We start from the raw sequence: 26,245 nt of genomic DNA on the forward strand, positions 1-26,245 counted from the left end.
ATAAGAAAGCAATGAAGACAAGATGAGATGAGGCATAACCTTCAATAGGCTCTTCATGTAAGAACAACGTCTTGTTCTACGGTGAAAGTTACAGCAAAGGAAGGTCTGGATCACATGGCAATCCAGTCGATACATTGCGAGTTACAGGCGTATCGTCTCCTCTCATGGGTCTAGTGTTACTGTAGTCCTAAGGCCACGGCAGTGGCAGAGACACCCACTTCGCGGATTTTTTCTCGAAATACAGCGATCAGCCATCAATACTCATAATTCAACTTCAAAAGATAGACAGCAATACATTACCAGCACCCAATACCTGTCCTAGATACTTATCTGTCCCCTTTACATAAGATTTGTGCCACTACAGGACCTTGGTTGCAACCCTGTTCTATGTGGTCCCGTTAATCATACAGTATACTTCCAGTTGTTTTTTGCCTTCCTGATACACTCTGCATGCGCAACCAATATTTTTACCTCTACCCTGATCATCGTGTCCAAGTTCCTTTGTCAAGCTTCTTCTTTGTGTTAAGTCTCTCAATATTCATTGTGAAACCAGCTGGTCACTGCGATATTGCATTCTTTCGCCACTTTAGGAGGTTGGTTCGTCCCCTCAACTAGGCTTCCTTAAAATCAGGCCACCTTCCTGGACCTTGCCCTCTTATTAGCCTCCAGGAATCCCGCCATCAGTCCGCTAGAGTCAGTAATGCTTTTCTGAAGTCAGGTTGCCTATTTTGCATTCTCTTTCTCTTTGTCAGATTCGAACTCAAGTCCTGATCCCGGCTGGAGGGACTTTGCTACAAACTGAAGCTCTACACAAAGGACTGAATGACTCACCCCAGCAAGGGATGTTCCAGAGACTTGATCTGAACCTGCAGTTTACTCAATCACTGCTACCAGCCTGAACTAAGAACTTTGCCATTACCGTATGTAATTGATTCCATTTAACCAATTCTAGCTCTCAATTCTACCTTTTCCCCTTTATGAATAAACCTTTAGATTTTAGATTCTAAAGGACTGGCAACAGTGTGATTTGTGGGTAAGATCTGATGTGTATATTGACCTGGGTCTGGGGATTGATTCTTTGGGATCGAGAGAACCATTTTCTGTTGTTGGGGTGTTGGTTTTCATAACCATTCCTCCCCAGGACGTGTGGGACTGGTGGTGATACTGGGAGAATGGAGTGTCTAAGGAAATTGCTTGTGTGACTTGTGGTTGGCCAGTGGGGTGAAACCAAAGTCATTTTTGTCTGGCTGGTTTGGTTTACCTTAGAGGTGGAAAAACCCCAGCCTAGGGCTGTGACTGCCCTGTTTGAGCAATTGATCCTGAATTGGCACTCTCAGTTGGGTCCTGCCAGAACCGCATCGTCATATGGAGTTGCACCTAGCAAGGGATGTGAAGAGTAACAAAAAAGGTTTCTACAAGTTTGTTACCAACAAGAAGACGGTCAGGGTAAGTGTGAGACCATTACTGAATGGGGGCGGCAACATAGTGACAAGTGATGTGGAAAAAGCTGAAGTACTCAATGCTTTTTTTGCCTCTGTTTTCACAGGCAAGGTCAGCTCCCACACTGCTGTCCTGGGCAACACAGTACAGGGAGGAGGTGATCAGCTCTCAGTGATGAAAGAACAGGTTAAGGACTATTTAGAAAAGCCAGACATGCACCAGTCCATGGGTCTGGATCTAATGCATCCAAGGATGCTGAGGGAATGGGTTGATGTGATTGCAGAGCCATTAGCCATTATTTTTGAAAATTCATAGCGATTGGAGGAGGTCACGGACGATTGGAAAAGGGCAAATATAGTGCCCAGCTTTAAAAAAGGGAAGAAAGAGAACCTGGGAAACTACAGACCGGTCAGCCTCTCTTCAGTCCCCAGCAAAATCATGGAGCAGGTCCTCAAGGAATCCATTTTGAAGCACTTGGAGGAGAGGAAGGTGATCAGGAGCAGTCAACATGGACTCACCAAGGGCAAGTCATGCCTGACCAACCTAACTGCCTTCTATGATGAGATAATGGGTTGTGGTTGATGGGAAGGCAGTGGGTGTGAATATTTGACTTCAGCAAACTCTGATAGGTCTCTCGTACGAGCGTTGCTACTCTTCCAGGAGCGGTCGGCCCACTCAATATCACAGGGGCGGACGCCAGGCGGAAGTCTCTGCGCCGTCAGAGGCTCGGCGGCGACTGGAAAGAATAGCAACTGCCAGCTTCGGAGCCCGGCCGCCGTAGAGCAGGAGTGGCCGAGCTCGATAACTGGAGGCTGTCGGAGGCCAGAGGCGGGACGAGAGCCACCAGAGCTTCCCCACGTCGCTATCGACGAGAAGCTTACAGAGAAGCTCCCCACGTCGCTACGCGAGGAGCTACCGACTGCCAGCAGCCACTATGAACGAGGAGCGCGAGCTGCCCGTCGCAGACTACGGCCTGAGGAAGCCCCCAGTCTGGCCTGGCCCGCTATTCGAGATGCATAGGACTGCTGCCCAGCTGACTGGGAGGAACGTAGTACGGACGTGCCCCGAACTGAGACCCCGGCACAGGAGGAACAGAGGGATGTTGGAAGTACTGGGGCAGCTGACCCGTCAGGGCCCAGCACCTGCCTATGTCAAGTGTGTTCGGTCATGGATCCACGACCCCGTTAGCGTGACAGCCGCTACCAGGAGGCCCGGCTGGAACAGCCAGAGGAGTCGGGTGGGCCTGTGTTCCATAATCCCTGCCACCCCGTAGCTCTGGGTGTAGATTCCCTCTCCGGCAAGGAGCTCATTGTAAGTGAGGACTATGTAACGTGGTTTGGGTCCCAACGACAAGGGTGGAGTCCCGTTTTGACTGTGCCACTGCTCTGCCTGCCCCAAGGCCAGAGTGATATGAACTGCGAACTGTTTTTGATGCTGTTACCAACTAGGTGATGGGTCAGCTCTCGCTTCCGAACTTTGGCAGCGGCGCGAGCCCGTTTTCTTGCACGGGACAGCCGACCTCGTTGCCGCCAGAAGTTGGACTCCGGGCGTCCTAGGGGGTCGGACCCTAGATGTGACAGCGAGGACGATGTGGCGCCTCCCTCCCAGGGAGGTGTCGAGCCCCGGCAGGATCGTTGTACAGTCTCCACAGTTCTGCCAGCATTAAAGTAGATGGATTGGATTGATGGACTTTAAAGTGGATAGAAAGCTGTGGCTAGATGGTCGGCGTCAAGTCGGTAGTTCAACGGCTAGGTCAGTGCACTAGTATCCAGCAGTGTGCCCAGGATCGTTGTTCAAGGGGCTTTGATGGGCGCTGTGGTGGAGCGGCCGTGGCAGTTTTTTTGGGCAATGGGCGGGTCTTGTTAACAGATAAGGACTGATCGTGGGATGAGCCCCGTCCATCCATAACAGCTGGGGGAGAGGTACGGAGGATAAGGGTCAGTAGTGACCTAGACATATGGGGATGGGCCAAAAGAATGCTGATGAGGGTCAACAAGAACAAAGGAGAGCGACTTAGGACGGAAGAATGTCCATGACCACTACACGCTGGGACTGGACTGGCCTACAGCAGTCTGCGAAAAGACCTGGGGATACAAGGATGAGTAGGGATATGCAGTACAACAGGTGCCCTTGCTTGCCAGAAGCTAATGCTTTGGGCTGTATAAGAGAGGCATTGCCAGCAGATCAGGGGACGTTGATCATTCCCTATTCAACATTCAGTAAGCCTATTAGAGACGGTACAGTTTGGGCCCCACACTACAAGAGATGAGGGTAAAATGAGGTCCAGTGGAGGCAACAAGATTTGGGGGCTGGAACCATGATTATGAGAAAGGCTGAGAGAAACTGGGATGATTTAGTCTGCAGAAGAGAGATGAGGGATTTGAAGCTGCTTTCAAGTTACCATGAAGGGGGGTCAAAAGGATGGATCTAGATCTGGTTCCGTACGATGAGCAGACAAAAAGCAATGGTATCTCAAGTTGCAAGTGGGGGAGTTTAGGTGGATATTAGAAACATTTCAACTAGAGGTGGTGAAGCAGGAATGGGTTCCAGGAGTGGTTGGAATCTCCTCCTTAAAGAGGTTTTTTAAAGTGTCAGGCTGGAGAAAGAACATAAGAACGGCAAACCGGCGACCAAGTCCACTAGCTCAGTATCTGTCACAACAATGGCCAATGCCAGTGCCCGAGGGAGTGAAAGCTAACAGGCAAGATCAAGTGATCTTTTTCGCTGCGCATCACTCCACCTGTGAACAGAGGCCAGGGCGCACATTCTTTACCCATCCTTGGCTAATAGCCATTTATGGAACTTAGGCACACATGAAATAATTCCAGTTTCCCTTTAAACATTATACGTTCCCAGCTCCACAACTTCTCAGGTAGGATTTCAACAAGTTGGACTGTGCGCTCGTGGAAGAGTATCGGAGATAGCCGTGTTAGTCGTGGATCTGTTAAAGCGCAGGAACCTGTGGACTTATGATAGAACAGGGGTTTTGAGCAGGACGAGAGTTTCCGTGGGTGATTACCGCACTTCGTCAGTCTCGCAGCATCTGACAAGTGGGATTACCCCACGAAGACTCATGCTCAAACCCCTGTTAGTGCTATAAAGGGCCACAGGATTCTTTGTGAAGAACTTCTTGTTATTTGTAAAGCCATGCTGCCTAGTATTTCATTTGTGAATCCCAGTTTCTGTATGATGTGGGAATAAGTAATAACTTTTCCTTATCCTTTCTCCACATCACTCGATTTTAAGACGTCGTATGTCCTTCCTGTAGTCTCCTCTTTGCCAAGCGAAGGAACCTAGCCTCTTTATCTTTCTCTTGGACCTTTGGCGTTTTCCTATACATTTGAGTTGCCTTTTTCTGAAACCTTTCTGTGCTAGGAATTTTTTGAGTGAGAAGAAACATTACACAGTATTCGAGAGTGTGGACGAACCCGATTTCAGATATAAAGGGCATAGATATTTCTCGTTATTCTCTATCCTCCTTTGTAATGATTCCTAAACATCCTTTTGCTTTGACGCCACTGCAACACGGCTAGGACTATAAGCAGAGAACACCTGAGACTTCCAAGACGCTGTTCCTGACTGCGTTGTAGACTAATTGCACCACATTTGTATGAGATGGGGAGTTATTTTTTCCATGCGCATTACTTATAACATTTATCACATAAAATTTATTGACATTTGTTGCCAATATTAGTTTTGTGAGTCTTTTGAAGTTTCACAATCGCTTTGGTCTTAATCTCTTGAGTGTTTAGTTCTCTGCAACTGTATCATGTTCCCGTTCTCGATTATTTATGAATAAATTGAATAGGATTGGTCCTAGGACTGACCCTTGGGGAACACCACTAGTTACCCCTCTCCATTCTGAGAATTTACCATTAATTCCTACCCTTTGTTACCTGTCTTTTAACCAATTCTCAATCCATGAAAGGATCTTCCCTTTTATCCCTGAGATGATTTAGTTGGGGATTGGCCCTGCTTTGAGCAGGGGGTTGGACTAGATGACCTCCTGAGGTCCCTTCCAACCCGGATATTCTATGTTTCTCTGGTAGGGGGTGCTCAGCTGCTGCACTGATTGCAGCTAGAGACAGCCAGGCAGGGCTCAGAGCTATGTTCACATTGCTCTGGTCTCCAGGAGCTGAAATACTGCGAGAGTGGCTCTCCGCATGGTACTGCACTCCCGAGAACTCAGGAGAGGCACTCGTTTTATGTCGCTAACATAAACTGCTCCCTGAGAGACTGAAAAAGCCACCATAAAATGCACAGCACTGCAACCTCCCAGCCCACCTCTGCATGCCCACCCCCATGCATGTGCCCCGGACTCCTGTCACAAACAGATCCACCATACTCTTGCTTGGGTCCCAGGGGACACCTGAAGTGGGGGCCTTACCAGAGCTCTTCTGGCTCTAGCAATTCAAAGCCCATGACCCGCTAAGAAGAGGGAGGAGAAGTGGCAGCACAGGGCATGGGAGCTGCAGATTCCCTCAGAGCCGCTCTGAGTGACATGCTACATGCTGGGGCAGGACTTCACCGTCGCAGATTTCACTCACCTGCCCCAGGAAAACCTGATACAATCAGAGGTCCCATTACAGCCACAAAAGGAGAGTGAGCAGCAATTCCTCCCACCCCCAGGAGCAGTGCCCCACTCACATCCCCAGACTCTTCCCCTCGGCTTGCATTCCCACAAGAAGGGAGTGGGATGAGAGGATCACTCATCCACAAGCTGTTAGCCGGCCGTGCTCATAGGACAGCACAGTCCTCTCAGAGCACACACAAGCTGAGCCAGACTCCTTCCCTTCTCCCACTTCCTCCTTTGGTTTCTCCCTTCATGTGCCACTTCCCTCATTCACACTCCCTAACACACCCCCCCCCAATGGAAGAACCGAGACCTTACCACCCCTTCCAGCACAGCTTCCTGTCTGGAGAGAGTCTGACACCACTAGGATGGGACACAGAGCCCAAGAAATCCCAGCACCCGCCTGTGCCCCAATACCAACAAGCCTACAGAGTTTAACCCCCCTGCCTAGCCAGCATGGCTCAGGGCTTCAGCAAGTCACCCGCAAGGGTCAGGAAGGAATCGTTCCCTGCCAGTGTATTCTGGAGTTTTTCCCCCTCCTTCCTCTGAAGTATCAGAGATGGCCATGGTTGAAGACGGGGCACTGGAGGGGGTGGGTACAGAGAATTCTCCTTCTCCAGTGCTTGGTTGGTGGGTCTTGCTCACATGCTCAGGAGCAACAGCTTCCATATCAGGTGAGATTAATAAGCCTAGTGTGGAGACAGGAAATAAGGAAGTGTTATTCACTGCTTCTCATAACACAAGAACTAGGGGCCACCAAATGAAATGAATAGGCAGAAGGTTTCAAACAAACAGAAGGAAGTATTTCTTCATACAACACACAGGTAACCTATGGAACTCCTTGCCAGAGGATGTTGTGAAAACCAAGACTATAACAGGGTTCAAACAAGAACTAGATAAGTTCATGGAGGACAGGTCCATCAATGGCTATTAGCCAGGATGGGTAAGGAATGGTGTCCCTACCCTCTGTTCATCAGATTATAGAGATGGATGGCAGGAGAGAGATCACTTGATCATTAACTGTTAGGTTCACCCCCTCTGGGGCACCTGGCATTGGCCACTGTCGGCAGACAGGATACTGGGCTAGATGGACCTTTGGTCTGACCCAGTGTGGCCGTTCTTATACTGATTATCATATTGAGCGTGGGGAAGGAATTTTCCCCAGGTCAGAGTTCAGGGACCTGGGGGAGGGTGGGGAGGGCAGAGAAGGTTTGCCTTCTTCTGCAGCACAGGGCGTGGGTTACCTACAGGGATCGTGTGGGCAGCCCACCCTATAAATTCCCGGCTGCTGCAGGAGTCCGAGGCAGTGCTGCACGTCACTCCTTCCTGTTTTCGGCCAGTGACACAAACCAGCTCAGTCTCCTGAGGGCTGGAATGCTTTAGTTTAATCCCGGTCATTGGTCTTAACGCCGGGGTAACTGGGTGGGTTGGTGGCCTGTGCTAGACAGCAGGTCAGACTGGATGGTCCCTTCTGGCCTTTGACTCTTTGACTATGAAGAGGCCAGTATGGACTCCCACTCCCATGGCCAAGTGCACTGTGAAGCTGCCTCAGGTGAGCTCCCAGAGTAGATGGACTGACAGCAAATCGTCCCCACCAGCCAGGCCTCAGGGAGATGCTGCCCCTTAACAGCCCAAACAGTTAACACAGCCACCAAGAGCACATGGAGTGTCTGCACCACAGGCTCTGCTCTCTCCACGATGGTTCCAGCAGCCAAGCTCCATTCCCCAGAAGATGGGTTTGGCCACAGCCTCGGCCCTCGCCTGGAGCGAGCCAGCGGGCAGGGCCTCAGCTGTGGACTATATAGTACCCACACAGCCGGGGCTTCCCCTGAAAACAAGCATGGAAAAATTCTCCGGCAGGGCCCGAGCGCTGACGGGCTGCCGAGGCTGGCCCAGCCCGGTCACGTATCTTGGCAGCCTGGAATACACTGTTGGTACACAGGGTATAGACATGTCACCTGCCACAAACTGCTCAGCAGGCAGCAGCCTCTTTCCAGCTCAGCTCTCTCCCAAGCGTGTGCTAAGCAAGCAGCGACTGCAGTAGGGAGCACCAAGGTAGCAACGGAGACTAGTGGCCCCAGTGCCCATGTCTGGGCACAGACACCAAGCCCTCCAAGACTGGCCGAGCTCCTGTCAACTTGGATCAATTGGCGAAGTGCAAATCACCACTCGACAGACCTTGTGAGCGTGGCAATGTATACAGCGAGGCGTATCAACAATCTGAGACAGCAAGCACGCCATGAGATTCCTTGCCAGTAGCACCAACTGGAGGGGCAGGAGGCTCACGGAAAGAGCAGACGACCAGTGCTATGATCACACTAAACAGAGTCCGCCGCCCGCGACCCATGCTCGCTTCCAAGGCCAGTGATTTAATCAAAGCTCTTGTCGCAAGCCCTGATCTACCTTAATCGTCTGCCTGCCACTCGCTCTCAGCCTCCTTCCAAACGCTGGCCAGCAAGATCGTAATTGCTGGCCACTGGCAACTGCACAGGTGTCCGCTTTTGTCCATCCCACTGGCCCCGTCCCCGTCGCCACCACTCGTCAAACACACACTACGTGTCTTCGCGCTTCCAGAGCCCCTCATAGCTCACCCTCAACTACTGCTCAAGGGACAGCCAAGCACGCAGATCACCTATCTCCTCACGTCTCATGCGCTGCCACACCTCCATGTGGGAAAACACGGCTGGTCAAAACTCTCAGAGACACCAGACCAACCCTCCCTTCCCAATCACCTCCCCTACGCCACATTGCCACTGACGGCTGAGAGATATATCTGCTGTGGACTCACTGAATTGCGGCCAGCACAGCTGGTTTGGCACAATCGTTCACAACTTGTGCACACAGCTGGCCTGATGCTAAAACACCCGTCGGTTCGCCCTCGTTTCCCCTGTTTCCCTCAACCCACACTTGTCTGCCTGCACTCACGCATGGTCTTGTCAAGACTGTAAGCCTCCTCGAGGCAGAGACATGTCCTTCACTGGTGTGAGTACACTGGCACTAGCTGTTAGTAACGGATGGCACACAGCACCCAGTCACAAGCACTGCAACACAAATAATCAGTTGCGGCTGGTTCTTTTAGCGCTGGAGGGGGACAAAGCCACTCCTGAGAAGGACAGAAGAGTCAGAAGTGGATGGGTCGAATGACACAGGCCAGAAACACAGCAAGTGCTGGGGGCACAATCTGAACAAACGAGGAGGATAGGAGTGAAAGGTCTACGGAATTGAAAACAAAGGGCAATCTCTCTCACAGCTGTCAGGCAGGAGGCAAGCAAAGACCTGCGACCAAAGAGCAAGATCCCTGCACTCCTGAGGGATTTAATTCACCTGCCTAGGCTGATGGCATAGAGATGCCCAAACTAAGTTACTCGCCTGTAGGTCATTAGAATCCAGAAGTACGGCAGGCCCGCCCAGCTCTGTATCTTTCTGTAGGGAGGGAAATTGAAGAAAGAATATGGAAGCTTAGAACTAGCGGGCCACCAGCTACATGGCTTTCAGCACAGTGAGAGAAAGGGATCCCAGAGCACAATGTAACATGGGGAACACATGGGAAACTAAAGGAAAGCTGTAGCTATGGAGGCCTTCACCCAGGGGTCGGGCAACCTTTCAGAAGTGGTATGCCGATGTCTCCTTTATTCACTCTACAATTTAAGGTTTCGATGTGCCAGTAATATAATTTTAACATTTTTAGTAAGGGCCCTCTATAAGTCAATAATTTATATAGACGAAACTATTGCTCGTACTCGTAACAGTCAAAATAAATTTTAAAATCGTTAAGAAAGCTTCATTTAAAATTAAATTAAAAATGCAGAGTCCCGCCGGAATCCGGTGGCCAGGACCTGGGCAAGCGTGAGTGTGACCATCGAAGTAACTTAGCTCAATCATGCCGCTTCATGCACGCGTGCCATGAGTTGCCTATGCCTGCCTTAACCTAATGGTTTGCTGATTTAACTACCCAGTATAGTTATAAGTGGCAAAGCTCCTAAAGTAGATGCAGTTATACAAGTGATATACCCAGCATAGCTTATTCTGGTTTCATACGCTATAACCAGTATGACATGCTGTTCAAAGCGGGTTCCTATACTAAGGGACTCTTACTGGCCATATAGTTTCCTGTTGTCTCCCTTGTGTCTGTCATGGTACAACTGCTGCAGTACTTTCCCCTGGGCTGGGCACTGCGTCTCGGCCCCGTCATACCCCAGCTGCTGCACGCCCTCTGCAGCGTCTGAAGAGACACCTTTATTTCTGCAGCTTCTCTGCCGCTGAGTTTGCACAGCTCTTGCTCCCTACAGGCCGAGGAAATTGGGACTACATTCCTGGACCAGGCAGCAGCACGCAGCTTGTAGCTTTACGTGGAGTCAGCCCCATGGGGTTGGTCACAGAGGGGGGCTAACAGAGAGAGAGGCATTCCAAAATCACACTGGGAATAAGGGGTGGGGGATCAGGCTTCCAAGCACTGCAATCCCCAGGCAGCAGAGTTCAAAAATTGACCAGAGCAGCTGCTGTCACTGTGGACCTGCTGATGGAGGACTGCTTCTACCGGTACAGATACCACAGCATCTGCACAGGCGGCCTACTGGATGAACAGAGCCAGGGGACGACTGATGCCAGTCGGGGAGGTGGTTTTCAGCCACTGACGGAGAGCTGGGGTTTTACCAGCAGGACTGCAAGTCGACTGTGGATCCACACAAAGGGTATGTCTACACTGCAGTGGAGAGGGATACCTGAGCTAGCTTTTACTGGGACAGCTCGCTAAATGGAGCAGTGAAGCTGCGGCAGTGCCCATTAGCCACCCAAGTACCTACCCAGGGGCCTGGGCAGGCCTGTCCTCAGGCAGTTAGCCTGTGCCACCACCCAAGATACTGTGGCTGCACCGCGACTTGTAGGGAAGTCAGCGTAGATTGCCATATGTGCTGTAATCACCCCTGACAGCAGCGTAGGCACGAGATACATTGATATGAGGCACATTTCACCAGCAGAACTGTGGAGCCCAAGCCTGGCCTGTATTGTTATAAAATCCCAGCTCTAGCCAACAGTGACACCACTACACCTTTTTACGTATAGCTCAACTCTTTTCAGTGTTTTAATATCTGAAATGTGGGGTGCGTCCTGGGAAGGTGGGTATGGTGAGTGAGCCAAATTTGGGGTCATGTGACCATGGGGTTTTCCAGATGCTGACCACGAAAAAAACAGCTGTGCTAAAGAGTGACATTTTTGCAACTTTTTTTTTAACCCAGGCATGGCAATGAAACCCTACATTGCTGAATGGTCACCCCCAGAGAGTGCAAAGCACCCACTAGCCCTTTGGAGGAGGAAAAGTGAAAACAAGAGGAAGACAGAGGAGCGTACGGGGTTTGTAGGCCGGAAGCATTAAACTGATAACCTTCAAATCTGTTCAAGGCTGCTCTAAAGAGGATGGTGATTCGTGCTTAGCTCACAGGGATAAGCAGCAAGCTCCTGATCCAGGCCCTCCCAGCCAGTGTTAATTGGAGTCTGACCACGGGCTCTGAAGGGTAAAATCCGCTTCTCTCAGGAGAGTGTCTGTATTGGGAGAACATAATGAAAGGATTCGTGTGTGGAATAGATATAAGACTCTTTGTTGGCAGGGGAGGGGATTCAGGGGAATAGGAATGAGGGGTTGGGGGACTCAAGTGAGGCAATGGGGATTAGGGGGAGTGAGTGGGGACTGATATTGGGAAGGGGGACATGGAGGTGATTCATAGATTCATAGACTCTAGGACTGGAAGGGACCTCGAGAGGTCATCAAGTCCAGTCCCCTGCCCTCATGGCAGGACCAAATACTGTCTAGACCATCCCTGATAGACATCTTACAACCTACTCTTAAATATTCCAGAATGGAGAGTCCACAACCTCCCTAGGCAATTTATTCCAGTGTTAACTACCCCTGACAGTTAGGTAACTTTTGCCTAAGTCCAACCTAATCTCCCTTGCTGCAGTTTAAGCCCATTGCTTCTGTTCTATCATTAGAGGCTAAGGGAACAAGTTTTCTCCTCCTCCTGATGACACCCTTTTAGAATACCTGAAACGCTATCATGTCCCCTCTCAGTCTTCTCTTTTTCAAAACTAAATAAACCCAATTTTCTTTCAGCCTTCTTCATAGGTAATGTTCTCAGACCTTTAAATCATTCTGTTGCTCTCTCTGGACCCTCTCCAATTTCTCCACATCTCTTGAAATGCAGTGCCCAAACTGGACAACAATACTCCAGTTGAGGCCTAACCAGCGCAGAGTAGAGCGGAAGAATGACTTCTCGTGTGCTTGTTTACAACACACCTGTTAATGCATCCCAAATACATTTGCTTTTTTTGCAACAGCATCACACTGTTGACTCATATTTAGCTGTGGTCCAATGACCCCTAGATCTTTCTGTCATATTACTTCCTAGACAGAGTCTCTTCTCATTCTGTATGTGTGAAACTGATTGTTCCTTCCTAAGTGGAAGCACTTTTGCATTTGTCTTTATTGAACTCATCCGTTTATCTCAGACCATGTCTCCAATTTGTCCAGATCATTTTGAATTTTGACCCTGTCCTCAAAGCAGTTGCAATCCTCCCAGTTTGGTATCATCCGCAAACTTAATAAGCGACTTTCTATGTCAACATCTAAGTCGTTGATGAAGATATGAACAGAGCCGATCCAAAACAGATCCCTGCGGAACCCCACTGTTATAATCCTTTCCAGAAGGATGGGACCATTAGAACTACTCTCTGAGTAGCGTATCCAGCCAGTTATGCACTCACTTATAGTTGCCACCATCAAATTGTATTTGCCTAGTTTATCGATAAGAAGATCATGCGAGACCGTATCAAATGCCTTACAAAATCTAATATACCACATTCACCAACTTCTCCTCATCCACAAGACTCGTTATCCCTAATCAAGAAAAGCGATCAGATTGGTTTGACATCGATTGTGCTTTACAAATCCATGCGCTATTCTTATCACCTTACCACCTCCAAGTGTTGCAGATGAGTTCTTTATATACTTGCTCCATAACTTTCCACACAAAGTTAAACTAACTGGTCTGTAGTTTGCCTGGGTTGTTTTATTCCCTTTTATAGATGGGCACTAATATTTGACCCTTTCCAGTCTTCTGGAATCTCTCTCTCTCTCATGACGTTCCAAAGATAAAGCAGATGGCATCAGATACCTCCTCTATTACTGCCTTGAGTATCTAGGATGCATGCATCAGCCGGTGATGCAGGGATCTAAGCTTTTCTAAGTGATGATAACTTGCACGTTTTTATTTCTCTTCAAAACCCCCTTCCAAGCATTCAAGTTAGACATTCCTCAGGCTTCTCAGTGAAGACCGAACAAAGAAGTCTTAAGGCCATTTCTGCCATTCTAAGTTTCGCGGTTACTGTTCTTCCTCTCACGTGAGCAAGTGGGCCTACCCTGTCCTTCGTCTCCTCTTTGCTTAATGTATTGATAAAAAGTCTTCTTTGTTTCCCTTTATTCCCATAGCCCAGAACTGAAACCTATTTTGTGCCTTGCCTTTCTAATCTGCCTGCATTCCTGTGTTATTTGCCTAATTCATCTTTTGTATTCTGACCTAGTTTCCATTTTTTTATATGACTCTTTTATTTGTAGATCATGAATCTCGTGTTAAGCCAGGTGGTCTTTTGCACATTTCTATCTTTCCCTACCATGCGAATAGGCTTGCTTTTGAGCCTTAATAGTGTCCCTTTGAAAAACTGCCAACTCTCCCAGTTGTTGTTTTCCCCCCAGTCTTGATTCCCACGGGACCCTTACCTATCAGCTCTCTGACTTACCAAAATCCGCCTTCCTGAAATCCATGGTCTCTATTTTGCTGTCACTCCCTTCTACCTCTTAGAATTCAAACTCTAATGATTTCATGATCATTTCCACCCAAGGTTGCTTCACGTTTCCAAATTCTCAACGAGTCCTTCCTATTTGTTAAAATGAAGTCTAGAAACAGTTTCCCCTAGAACGCTTTTTCAATCTTCTGGAATAAAATGTTGGCCTGCAATGCAGTCCAGGACTTATTGGATAAGTCTGTGGCCCGCGGTGTTATTTCCCAACATATATCTGGATAGTTAAGGTCGGCCCATCACCAAACTCCAATCTTGGGCTTTGGATGATTTTGTTAGTTGTTTAAAAAAGAAGCCTCATCCACTCTTCCAGCTGGTTTAGGTGGCCTGTAGTAGACTCCTAGCACGACATCACCCTTGTTTTTTACCCCTTTTATCCTGACCCAGAGACTCTCAACACTTCCGTCTCCTATGTCCATCTCCACCTCAGTCTAAGTGTGTACATTTTTAATACATAAGGCAACACCTCCTCCCTTTTTCTCCTGTCTATCCTGCCTGAGCAAACTATACCCATCCACACCAACATTCCAGTCACATGTATTATCCCACCAAGTTTCAGTGATGCCAACAATGGAGTAGCAGATAGGGGTAGAAGTACCTGTCAGTCTCACATTCTTCCCTCCCAGTGTGTGCCAGGATCTGAGGGGCTCTCTTGTGAGGGCTACTTCCTTCTTCCTACCTTCACAGGAGTGCTGGAATCCAAGGGACCTAGCTCCTCTGGGGATGCCCAAGTCCCTCTGCCTGCCCCTCCCCGGGATGCACCAGAAGCAGGGGGGACCCTGCCCATCTATGGAAGTCTGACCCCCCTCAAATCAGCTTGGGGGAGGGCATGAATTTCTGTGGGTGCATGAGCCCCTCCTCCAGCCTCCCCTCACGTGAGCTGAGATCTGAAAGGCTCTGTCCCTCTCGGGGAAATCTGAAACCCCCTCCCTGTCCTGTCCCCCATGTGGCAGCCTGAGGGGGAACCTGATAGCCTTCAAATCTGTTCAGGGCTGCTCTAAAGAGGGTGGTGATTCGTTGTTCTCCATGTTCCCTGCAGGTAGGACAAGAAGAAATGGGCTAAATCTGCAGCAGGGAGATTGAGGTTAGCAACTAGGAAGAACTGTCTAACTCTAAGGGCAATTAAGCTCTGGGGACCTGCTTCCAAGGGAGGTTGTGGAATCACATCACTGGAAGTTTATAAGAACAGGTTGGACAAACCCCTCTCATGGCTAGTTTAAGTTCACTTGATCCTGCTCAGTGCAGGGGGCACAAGGAGACAATCTCTTGAGGTTCCTTCCAGCCCCACGTTCCACAGTGCCAGGATCTATGGAAGCCCTGCACCCCAGGTGTGAAGCTGGACACATGCCTCCTGGGAACATGCACCAAGGCAACACTGCTGACCCTGGGAACACGTGTGCCTGATGCATACTTCAGACTTTCCAGCACCGGGGAGTGGAAATGGAAACACCCGCAGACCGAATGGAGTGCTCACACAACCCAGAGCTATCATTTCAGGCTGTATTAATCTCCCTGGGGTATTCCCAGCTGAATGGAGACACCTCACACCTCTCTGACTCCTCTATGCTGCAGAGGAATGTGTAGAGCCCCTTCCCTCCACCCTCCCTAAATGGCCCCCCTTTCAGCAGGAGAGTGGACTGTCAGCCTACAATTGTTAAGGTAGAAGCCACTTTTCTGTTAAAGCTCAACTCTTCCAAGTATTCTAAAATCTGCACCGTTACTTGGGTTACCTTGAAATCTACTCTCTCTCATGGGGGCAGACGGTACAGTTAGTGACCCTAATGTGGCGTTTTCTGACCAAGGGGTTCCTGAAATACAGACTCCTGGGAAAAAACAGCATTTAATAAAGTTCACAGATTCTAAAGGGAGGAGAGACACACCAGTCTTCTCTCACAGGCTTTACGTTCCTGTAACCACTTTGTAAAAAAGTTGTGAAGTGTTTGGGACACAATATAACGTCTTTCTTTCACCAGCCCTAAAAGCCACTACACAAGCTAAACATTTCAAAGCACAACCATTATTCCCATTCCACTATAACAAAGCATATTTTGGGGGGTACTTAGGAATCACATAACAACCGCATGGTCTAGCAGAGAGAACTGCGGAGTGGGACTCAGGAAACCTGGGCTCTATTCTCAGCTCTGCCAGTGGAATGACTTTGGCCAAGTCACTTTAATCACTCTGTGCCTCAGTTTCCCTATCTGTACAATGGAGATAATGACGTTTCCCTCCTTGCGACCTACAGATGAAAAGCACTATATAAGAGCTAAATATTATCATCATTATCTGGCAGAAGCAGTATCTGAACTATACACTTACATGACTACAGCTGCCTAATGACCAGACTCCTACCATCATTTCTTTTTCTGTTAAAAAAAACCAAAAAAACAGGAAATTAAATGGCAAACACTGTTATTAACCCAGAGCTAATGTTACTCCGTGATGTCTCGGGCCCTTCAAGAACACCAGGTTGACCAAAACTCCAACTTGTGAAAAGCAAAAGGAATACTGAGCTATTGTAAACATCCACGCAACCAGAGCTCTAGAGATGCCCAATTACACCCGTAAAACACACTAACATAGCACTCTGTCTTTGCAGTGCATTGACCATGAGCTCCCAGTGCTCAACCGGCCTAGCCTACTCCACAGAAAGATCAGCCCGTCTGCAACTCCCTTAGTCAGTTCACCCCCATGTGCAAGATGCCATCAGCACTCTGCTTCCACTCACCCTTCATTAAACTCTCAGACACACTCACCTCCTGTCACAGGGAAAGGAGCTATTACAGACAAGTAGCAGGTACCCTGCCCATGAGGGAAGTTTCTTGCTAAACTCCCCACTGCTTGTGGTTGGTTCAGGCCCTCAAACAAGAGGCCTCATGTGCCTTATACATCTGGGCCTAATGTAACTGGTTATTTTCATTATCCATATACATGTCCAATCCTTACAGGAATCTTACTAAGCTCTTGGATCATTAACAGCCTGTGGCAGTGAGTTCCACAGGTTAGTGATACACTGTGAATATATTCCCTTTATCATTGCTAATTCTGCCTCCTTCCAATTTTCCCCTCATTGTTGTATGTGGGAAAGAGTGAATGGCAGCACCCCACCCACCTCCTCTATACCAGTAGTCAGTCAAATGAGGGCACTGGAATATTATTCTCTCTCCTGGTCTTTATGCAGCCTGCTTGCTGGTTTGACCACCAATGCACACTAAGCTGTCCACAGCAATGCCCAGGCTTTTCCCAGAAGGAACCCAATGAAGTGTCAAAGGCCTGGTCAGCACAAGAATTTACATCAGAAAATCCACCACCAGAGAGACGGAGCTAAACTGACCTAGCTCCCAGGGTAGAAAGCACTAAGTCAACAGAAGAATTCTCCCATTGACCTAACAACTGCCTCTCGGGGAGATGGATTGTCTACGGCAATGGGAGAAGTCCTCTCGTGCATGTAGGTAGTGTCTACGATGCACCACTGTAGCACTTTAAGTGTAGATGTGCCCTACATTCACAGTCCTCGTCCTAGGACAGAGATTTGTGTTACCCGCTCGGAGAGCTGACCCTTTATCCCTGATTTCTATCTCTCAGCCAGCCAGAGACTGCTCCATGACACTGCTCCATTCTATGGTGACCAGTCTGCAGTCAACAGCCTCTCCAGGGAGCTTTGCTAGCACCTTGCCATGCGGTATAGATCCCTCCAGACAGCACTGCTACTGTTCCTCTTGCACTCTCAGCTCTGCTGGGCAACTGACCTCTCTGTGCTCAAGGGACAGCTTTGCACCTTCCAGTTCCAAATGCAGAAGCAGCAAGCCTTCAGCACTACCCAGCCTGTGCCACTTATGCCTGCCTCTCCCCAGCATGAATAGGCATGGTATGTGGCGGGATGGTGCGCTAGCATCAATCCCAAGTTGCTATTTGTCCTCCAAAATCTTGGTTTTCATTAACAAAAGGGAAGTCTCTAGCTGTTACGGCTGCAATGAAACCTTGAAAACGTGATGTGAGCATAATTGAGGCAGTGACACCTGTCAAGTCTGTAGGCGGCAGAGGGGTGAACACCCCGTTCACATTCCTGGGTGTTAGAGCAGCATGAGCTGAGTTAAATGTTAACTAGGTCACTGCTGTCAGATGATACATATAAGGAGAGGATCGTACCCAAACAGATCTGCCCATACGCTTTAATGATGGTTCTTTTTGGCACCATGAGTGGGTGGGCTTGGAAGATAACCTCACTTATTTTTTTCTGTAGGCAAAAAGGAGTCAAGCTCCAGGCCCCTGCACCACCAAGGAACATCTGCACAATCTGTTGCGAGCGGTGCCCCATGTGGATGGAGCTTGGAAGAGAACCACTACCTTTTTTCTTCCAGTTCAACCTCTAAGTCGCAGACCACCTAGCCCATAGCCCTTATGCCTGCTCATGCAATCTGGACCCAGTCGCTGATGTGTCACCCAGCCCATGCCACCTTGCGCTATATCCTCTTGTGCCAACAAGCTGTGCTTGTTGCTAATGCAATTGTGAGGTATCAATGGGAATCTCGAGTAGGAGTCGAGAGGTTATTTAACCTCTGGATTTTGCACCGGTGTGACCACTGCTGGAATCCTTTGTCCGTGTTTGGTGCCATAGGCCAAGAAAGATGTTGACAAACTGGAGAAGCGAAGAGCCACGGCGATGAATACAGAGTTAGAAAACCTGCCTCGTAGTGACAGACTCTAAGAGTTCAATGTGTTTAGTTTAGCAAACAGCAGGTTAAGGGGTGACTTGATCAGTCTAAGTACCTGCCTGAGGAACAAACATTTAATACTAGGCTCTTCAATCTAACAGAGAAAGGTCTAACGTGATCCAACAGCAGGAAGTTGAATCTAAACAAATAAGGCACGAACGTTTAACAAGGAGAGTAATGAACCACTGGAACCATTTCCCAAGGCCACAGTAGACTCTCCATCACTGACAGCATTCCAATCAAGACTGGCAGGTTTTCTAAAAGATGGGCTCTAGCAATTACTGTGGGGCAGGTCTCTGGCCTGTGCTATGCTCCAGATCAGACTAGACCATCACAATTCCGCCCACCCCCGCATCCCTCGCTTTGGGATCTATGGAACTCAGCTACCAATCACTTTGGGAAAGCCATGCTTTAATCAGGGCACTAGCTGCGGAGATTGCAAGTGCACATGTATAAAACTGATCTCACCCTCACTCTGCTACGCTCCAGCCACTGTGGGCAGAAACCTCTATGGGGCTGAGAGCTCTGATCTGTCCCCCACACCTGACTCTCCCAGGCACCCCAGGTACACAACCAGCTCTCACACCTGGCCGGAGATCCCCAGCACACAGTAACTAGCACCATTCTAAGCTTCCCCTGAGAGTTCCCCCAGAACACTCTCTCTGAGCAGGACGCTGACGTTTTTTTGCTTCCTGTTCCTTGGGCAGTGGCTCACATACTCAACGTGCCAAGCAGAGACACACTGGGTTACCAGGGCCAAGTCTGAAGCCCTGCCCCAGCAGAGATGGGGACAGCTCCTGTCAGACTAAGGTAAGGTCTGAGCTCCAAGGACAGGGCAGAGTACTTGATCTCAGGAAGGGGCAGAGGGACAGCTGCACAGCCAGTCTATGGGCAGGACGAGCAAGAAGTTGACAACAACCCCACAACCTGCCAACCCCTCCCCAGCCGGAGGGGTGAAGCAGGCAGCAGCATTTGGCTCAGGGCACAAACCAGATGTTTTTTTAGGGAGCATCTTCTCCCAGCAGCATGGCCCCCGCAGGGTAATTATCACCCAAGTGTCAGCAGATCAAGAGCCCGCCATAAGTTGCTCCCAAAGGGCCAGGAGCTGGCCAGCATTAGATGCTGGGCAGATGGGCTGGTGTGAAAGCTACGGGACCCAGCTGGGCAGATGGGCTGGTGTGAAAACTACGGGAGCCAGCCAGGGGAAGTGTCCCTGCTGCAACCCAGCTCCACCCCAGGTCAGCACTTCGGGGCCACCTGGCCTCCCAGGCCCTATGGAGGATTGCAGCTCTCAGACTTACTCCAGTTGCTTCCCTGCCCAGGTGATACAAGGGCTGCTCAAGCTAGCAGCCTCCTGGTTTCTTGAGGGGTGGGGAGGGGAGCAGTGGCAGGCCACTATCTGAGAGGAACTTGTCTGCCCGCCCTGGTGTGACACAGCTCAACTCTTGGACCTGCAGGGCACAGCACGAAGCTGCTGGAGAGTGGCACAGGCTGCAGCAGGTCCAGCTTTCCAAGGGAGACATGCTCCCAGGCCCAATCCAGGACAGGGGGTAGGGGGGCACTAGCCACCAAGGGGGCAGTGTCTTGTGCCTTGTGTTTGCATTTGTAATCTCTGCACAAGGTTCGAACAGTGTCTGAAAAACATCCCCCCAGCCAGGGTGGTTGTGGTATTGGGGTGGATGGGGTTGGCGACTGGCCTGGTGGGCTCCCGAAAAGCAGAGCTGTACATCACGCTGCATGAGCCCCCAGGGAGCATGCAATGAGCTCCCCAACAGAGGGCACTGCTGGGACCCCTGCTGCACATTGGCCCCGGAAGCGGCTGCTGGGAAGACGTTTCTGCTTCCAGCAACTTCTAAATGGAGGCTCTGGGTTGGGGAGAGTTTTTAAATGGAATTGGGGGAGGGCTGGGAACGGGGAGCTCTGGGACAGGTACCCTCAATGGGGAGCATGGGACACTGGCATCAGCAGCACAGCAGGAAGGTTTCTCGGGGAGGGAACCCACAGTTGATATGTAAACTGAGAAGTTCAATATGCCTTGTTATTGCAGCTGCTCTAGCCAACCCTAGAGACCATAGGAGTATCCTGGGTACACTTGGGCCTCACAGTGGGCTGACAGCCTGTATGCTCCAAAGCAGAGGCAGAGGGGTCACGTCTCTTTGTTAGGGGAGGCAGGGAAAGGTGAAGCACTGACAGAGGGAGCAGGAGAGCATCCTGCACTGGCCAGGCTAGACAGCAGGAACCGAGGTGCCCAGCTGCTAGTCTATGGCCTGCCACTGGTTTGCCTCTTGGCCTTGGACAAGTCAGAACGGCTCTGTTCCTCGGTTTCCACCTCTGTAATGGAGCAGTAAAGGGCCTGACTCGCCCCCATGCTACCGAGGGGTAAGGAGCTAAGGCCAGGTATTGCTGGATGCGATGGGGTGAACCCTGCACCTGCATTTCAGCAGCTTCTTGCCCGCTGGCTGTTAGCATTACCGTCCAGCTCGTCCTCCATCACTGTGCCTTCCCAGAGGGATCCGCAAGCCTCCTGGCACTAGCATAGCCCCAGCTATGGCAGGGACCCCGTGGGAAGGCCGTCTGGGGCACTGCTCTGGTGCATTTACACTCGGCCCTTCTGACTTTCCCTGAGAGAGAACCACGTTTGCAAATTGCTAGAAGCCCAAAGGACCATCACAGAACAGAGCAAGTCACAGGCACTTTCATCTCTTCAGGGGAGGGGCAGCTTAGATCCCAGCCAAGCAGCATGGACCCACTGAATGCTGGGAAATGTAGTCTCTGGAGATGCCACCTCTCCACGGAAACTGTGAGCTGCAGTGTCAAACCAGGTCAGGCTCTCCTACCTTAGCCTCTCCCACAGCGTCTCTGCTCCTGAATGGCTCTCCTGACTCCCTCCCTCCAAGGCAGACGGTGACAGAATCCCATACAAGTGGGACATTCCTTCTTGTAGGCCATGGCCTCCAGGGTTCCCTTTCTCACTCTTCACAGCATCCAAGCAAGCCCTGCCCTTGAGCTGCCACAGCCCATGAAGTGCAAAGCACCACATGACGTGCCACGAGCCCAAGACATACAGGAGCCACACTCCTATTCTGCCACAAGCCGTGCCAACAAGCCAGACTGTCTGCTCCGGTTCAGTGCCTTCAGCCCACCGCCCCTCTCTCCAGCACTGTCAGCCCAGACAGAGCCCCGCTGGCAGGACTCTGAGCTGCCTCACATTCTCAGACTCACCAGGGCGTGTTTGCGCTTCCTGCCAGGCCGCCCCGCTTTCCTCGTGGCTGTCCCTGGTTCCTGCTTCTCGTCCTTGCTCCGGTTCTCCTCCAGCTCCTCTTCCCTCTGCTAGGCGAAGAGAGAGTGCAGAGTCAGTGCAGTAGGTCACAGCAGGAGCCAGACAGCTGCTCCCTCAACTCCAGCATATTTTACATTTCTACATTGCCTGTCATCCCAAAGCGCGGCCCAGGGTACGGACAGGAGGTGGAAAGCAGCACGCAGCAACGCAATCTGGCGGGTTAGGTCAGGAAGGGTCGTGGCACAGGAGGAAGAGATTTCCACCCTTTGGATATCAGCTCAGATTGCCCAGATTGACAGCTCAGCTAAAAGCTGGCACCAAAGCAGCCCCGTGTCTCCTAGCACTGCATTGGGAGCACTGTGCCTCCTTCTGAGCCACCAGCTCCACTTCCTGCAATACCCAAGCTGACTGGCCAGTGGGACTGGAATCTGACTAGTTCCCAGCCCCTGGCGGGCTGGCTGCAGCCAGTGAGGGCAGAGCAGAGGACTGACATGACAGGAAGCCGCTCCAGGGCAGGTACCAAGGTTTGAGGTGGATGGGTTCAAAGGGAGGGTTCAGCTCTCTCTGGAGTTTGGCTTGCTGAGCCCCAGGCCCTGCTAAGGAGGAGACAGTGGGAGGCTCTCCTGGTGCCAGGAGGGGACAGCCTCCTCCAGGGGCCGGGTGCCATTTAGAAAACAATATAAATGGACGAGGCCAGCCGAAGGGAGGCGTGTCTGTGCCCATGCATGTGGGTGCACAACACACCTACACAGCCTGTTTAACACCCCCCACCCAGCTCAGCGAGGGGACCCGGGGATCTACACACAGGGACGGGGGGCTAACGCCACACACTTGGAGACCCTCCTCCGGCCAGCACAGCTAATGACACTGCAGTGAGGGAGGGGAGAGGACAGATAGGCCAAGGAGGCCTGACCCCATCACAATGATACACGCTCCCAAACGGGCCCTGCAGCCCGGCTCTGCAGAGATGTAAGGGATTCCTGGTGCTCAGCAGTGGGGAGCCCAGGTGGCTGCTCAGAGAAACAGGTCTGAGAGAGGGCCAGGAATGACCCATTCCCTGGGGATCCTCCCACTCTCAAAGCTCTGTCACCTCCCCTGCCCCCTGCAATGGCAGTGGGGTGCAGCTTCATCTCCTCCCCTCCAGGGCCTGGAGCATTGGCACAGGCAGCCCCGTGTCCCAGCCCCAGCGAGCTGACGAGACGCTGGCACTTGGCATGGTTGGAGGAATGTGAACATGTCCCAAGGAGAGGAACCTGCGTCACATTCCCACAGCAGTAGCTCATGTTCCCTGGGGGAGCCCCCAGCCCCACTGCCAATCCAGTCACACAGGGTGCAAGCTGCTCTGCCCACAGGCTGTTGGGAATGGATTCAGCACAGGCTGCGGTAGGGCCAGATTCCTGGAACCACACTGGCCTCTCAGCCTCTCTGCAGAACCTGCCAGCCAGGAGCACAGGGGCTGGGCTGAGGGTGTGCTGCATGGGCTGCTATACAGACCTTCTGGTCCCTCCCAGCAGGCCTGGCTGGCTCCATTTCCCACACCCCAGCAAGGCGCAGCACAGGGTAGGTTGAGAGTGCAGCCCTCAAGTCATTTTCCAGCTCCTCCTTGGTAGCTGTGTGCCATGGGCAATGACAGGCCACTCAGGGACTGCAGCCAGCCATGTGCCTGAGGGTCACCCTCGGAGAGGAGAACAAGCCAGCTTCCAGTGGCAAGGATGCATTGCACTTGAGCCTCTAAGATCGCAGCCCTAGCCAAGGCAGGAAGAGGCCAGCAGAGGGGGGAGAAGTGGAAGGAAAAGGGGGGGGGGGGCACTGGAATAGGGAGAGGCCAGGGCTGGGGAGGGGATGCGAGCTGGCAGACAGACAGCTCCCGAGATCCAGCTGTGCCTCAACAGCTCCCAGTCTCCTGACATCTCAGGCACGAGCCCCAGCCACATTCCTGTCCCACCTGAACAGTACAGGGCTGCCACTAGCTGCCTGGGTAGCTCAGAGCCCGATAAAGAGAGAACCACTGCAGAGCTCCAAGAGCAGGGGTGCCAACCAGCCAGGACTGTGCTCATCTGTAACCCCGACCTGCAGCCCCCCCAACTCTCCAGCCCTGGAGTCCTCCCCCTCGCAATGCAACCAATGCCCCACACACTCAACCAGTAAATCAAGAGCGGCTCCTCCATGCCCCAGCACCACAAGCCCTGTGTGTTCCAGCTGGGAGGGTTCCCCCGGTGGGGACAGGGACACTGTGTGTGTGCTCTGCTGCAGTCCCTCGGCTCCGGAGTGGATGTCATTTGGGAGATTGGCTGGGGGCCTTTCCTTCCGGAGGAGGTGACCCCAAGCCCTAGGGGTGGCTGCAGGGAGAAGGGCTTTCCCACTATTGCTGCAGGCTGGGAAACACACGCTAATGGAAAAGCTCCCCCTGCATCTGCTCCTGTGCTTGCTTCCTCTGGGGGCACCCTCTCTGTGTCTCCCCACTCCGCTGCCTGCTCTCAGAGCAGGGGCCTCTCCTCAGAGCCGAGGCAGTTCTCCTGGCCCCACGAGCTGTCCTGATGAAGTTCTGAAACAAGGAGCACACAGCCCGACTGCCATTCTCATGCCCACACCCAGCTGTGCCCTGGGGGAGAGTGGCCAGGCGCAAACTGATTCAGATGGTATGGCCAGAACGGACCATTTGAATCATCTAATCTGACACCCTACAGAACACAGGCCAGAGAACCTCACGTTGCTGCAGTCTCCCGTCAAGGTCGACGCAGGAGTTGGTTGGATTCAGTGCGTCAGAAGCCATTAAGGAATCTGAAGATGCCACATGCTGGGCAGATGCGGCCACCTGGTTTTGCCACAGCTGCTTACTTCGCTCACGTGCCTCTTTGGCTTTTTCTGTTCTGCTGTTCTCCTGTGCCTGGTGTCCTGTGCAACCATTTGACATCGGAGATGAGACGCAGACCGCGAATGTGAAAACACGCTAGTTGCTTCAAGTGCCTGCTATCAAGCGTCCATGTCTCACGGCCGTAAAGAAGAGTCCTTAGCTGAGATACACGGAACTTGGGGTGAAGGCAAAGGCCTCTCGCATTCCACAGGTGGCGACAAAGTCAACCATAAGCAGCCCTGGCTTTTGAAATACACTGTGGGATTTCACCATTCATCACAGCATTATTAAGTGAATCACTCCCGAGATAGCAACATTTCTGTACTGCATTAAGCAGTGTGCCCTCAGCTGTGAATTCAGGGGCAGACTATTTTCCTGGCAAAGGCTGGTAAAGCGATTCGGTTTTCTTGACGCGAACAGAGTCTGAATTGCTTTACTGATCTAGAAAAGCGCTACATAAGATGCTGCATGTCTACAATGGTCCGTGCTACGTATGTACAAAGCGACAAAGAGTCTTGTGGCACCTTATAGACTAACAAACGTACTGGAGCATGAGCTTTCGTGGGTGAATACTCACTTCGTCAGACGCATGTGGTGGAAATTTCCAGAGGCAGGTATAAATATGCAGGCAAGAATTCTTGGCATTCTTGGACATTTCCACCACATGCGTCTGACGAAGTGGGTATTCACCCACGAAAGCTCATGCTCCAATACATCTGTTAGTCTATCAGGTGCCACAGGACTCTCTGTCGCTTTTTACAGATCCAGACTAACATGGCCACCCCTCTGATATGTACGTACAGTCATCAGTGAAGAGGAACTGTCTGATGAGCAAATCGAACACTTTAGTGTGAGCACAGGGATGCTGGAGATTGGAGATGCCATCTGTGCACGATTTCATGTAAATACCATTCAAGCACACAGAGCTGCTTAATGCCGCTTGTGACAAAGAAAGGCACTCATAAAGCACAATTTGCCAGCACTCTAGCCTGCATGCCAGCACAGCACAAGTGCACGACTGGTCATGAATCTGTGCGAGTAACCAACTTTATATAAGATCCATGACCTAATAGCGCTGAAGGCCTTCGTCAGGTCTACAAACACCATATAGAGATCACTGTTTTGTGCCCAGCACTTTTCCTGTATTTGGTGAGCAGCAAAAATCATATCTGCTGTTCCACATCCCACATGAAAGCCACAACCGATGTTATCAGTGATGATGGAGAGTCTATTGAGCAAGACATGCCAAAATCTCCCCAGCACTGGAAAGAAGCGAGATACCAAGATGGCTGTAGCAGACTACTCAATCATCTTTGCATATGACCAACCTCATTCCCTTCTGTGATGAGATAACTGGCTCCGTGGATATGGGGAAAGCAATGGACGTGATATACCCTGACTTTAGCAAAACTTTTAATACGATCTCCCACAGTATTTTTTCCAGTAAGTTAAAGAAGTATGGGCTGGATGAATGGACTATAAGGTGAATAGAAAGCTGGCTAGATCGTCGGGCTCAATGGGTAGTGATCAACGGC

General features: G+C 50.9%; 1 protein-coding gene across 1 annotated transcript in view; it reads right to left on the minus strand.

Annotated features, from left to right (window-relative positions):
• The window catches only part of DNMT3A (DNA methyltransferase 3 alpha), a 312,305-nt gene that overhangs the window by 222,097 nt on the left and 63,963 nt on the right, over positions 1–26,245 (minus strand). Inside the window, exon 3 of the mRNA XM_075063543.1 lies at positions 21,799–21,906. Coding sequence (XP_074919644.1) covers positions 21,799–21,906 — 108 coding nt within the window. The remainder of the gene's footprint in view (positions 1–21,798; positions 21,907–26,245) is intronic.

The sequence above is a fragment of the Chelonoidis abingdonii genome, chromosome 3, assembly GCF_003597395.2.
Source record: "Chelonoidis abingdonii isolate Lonesome George chromosome 3, CheloAbing_2.0, whole genome shotgun sequence".
Lineage (NCBI taxonomy): Eukaryota > Metazoa > Chordata > Testudines > Testudinidae > Chelonoidis > Chelonoidis abingdonii.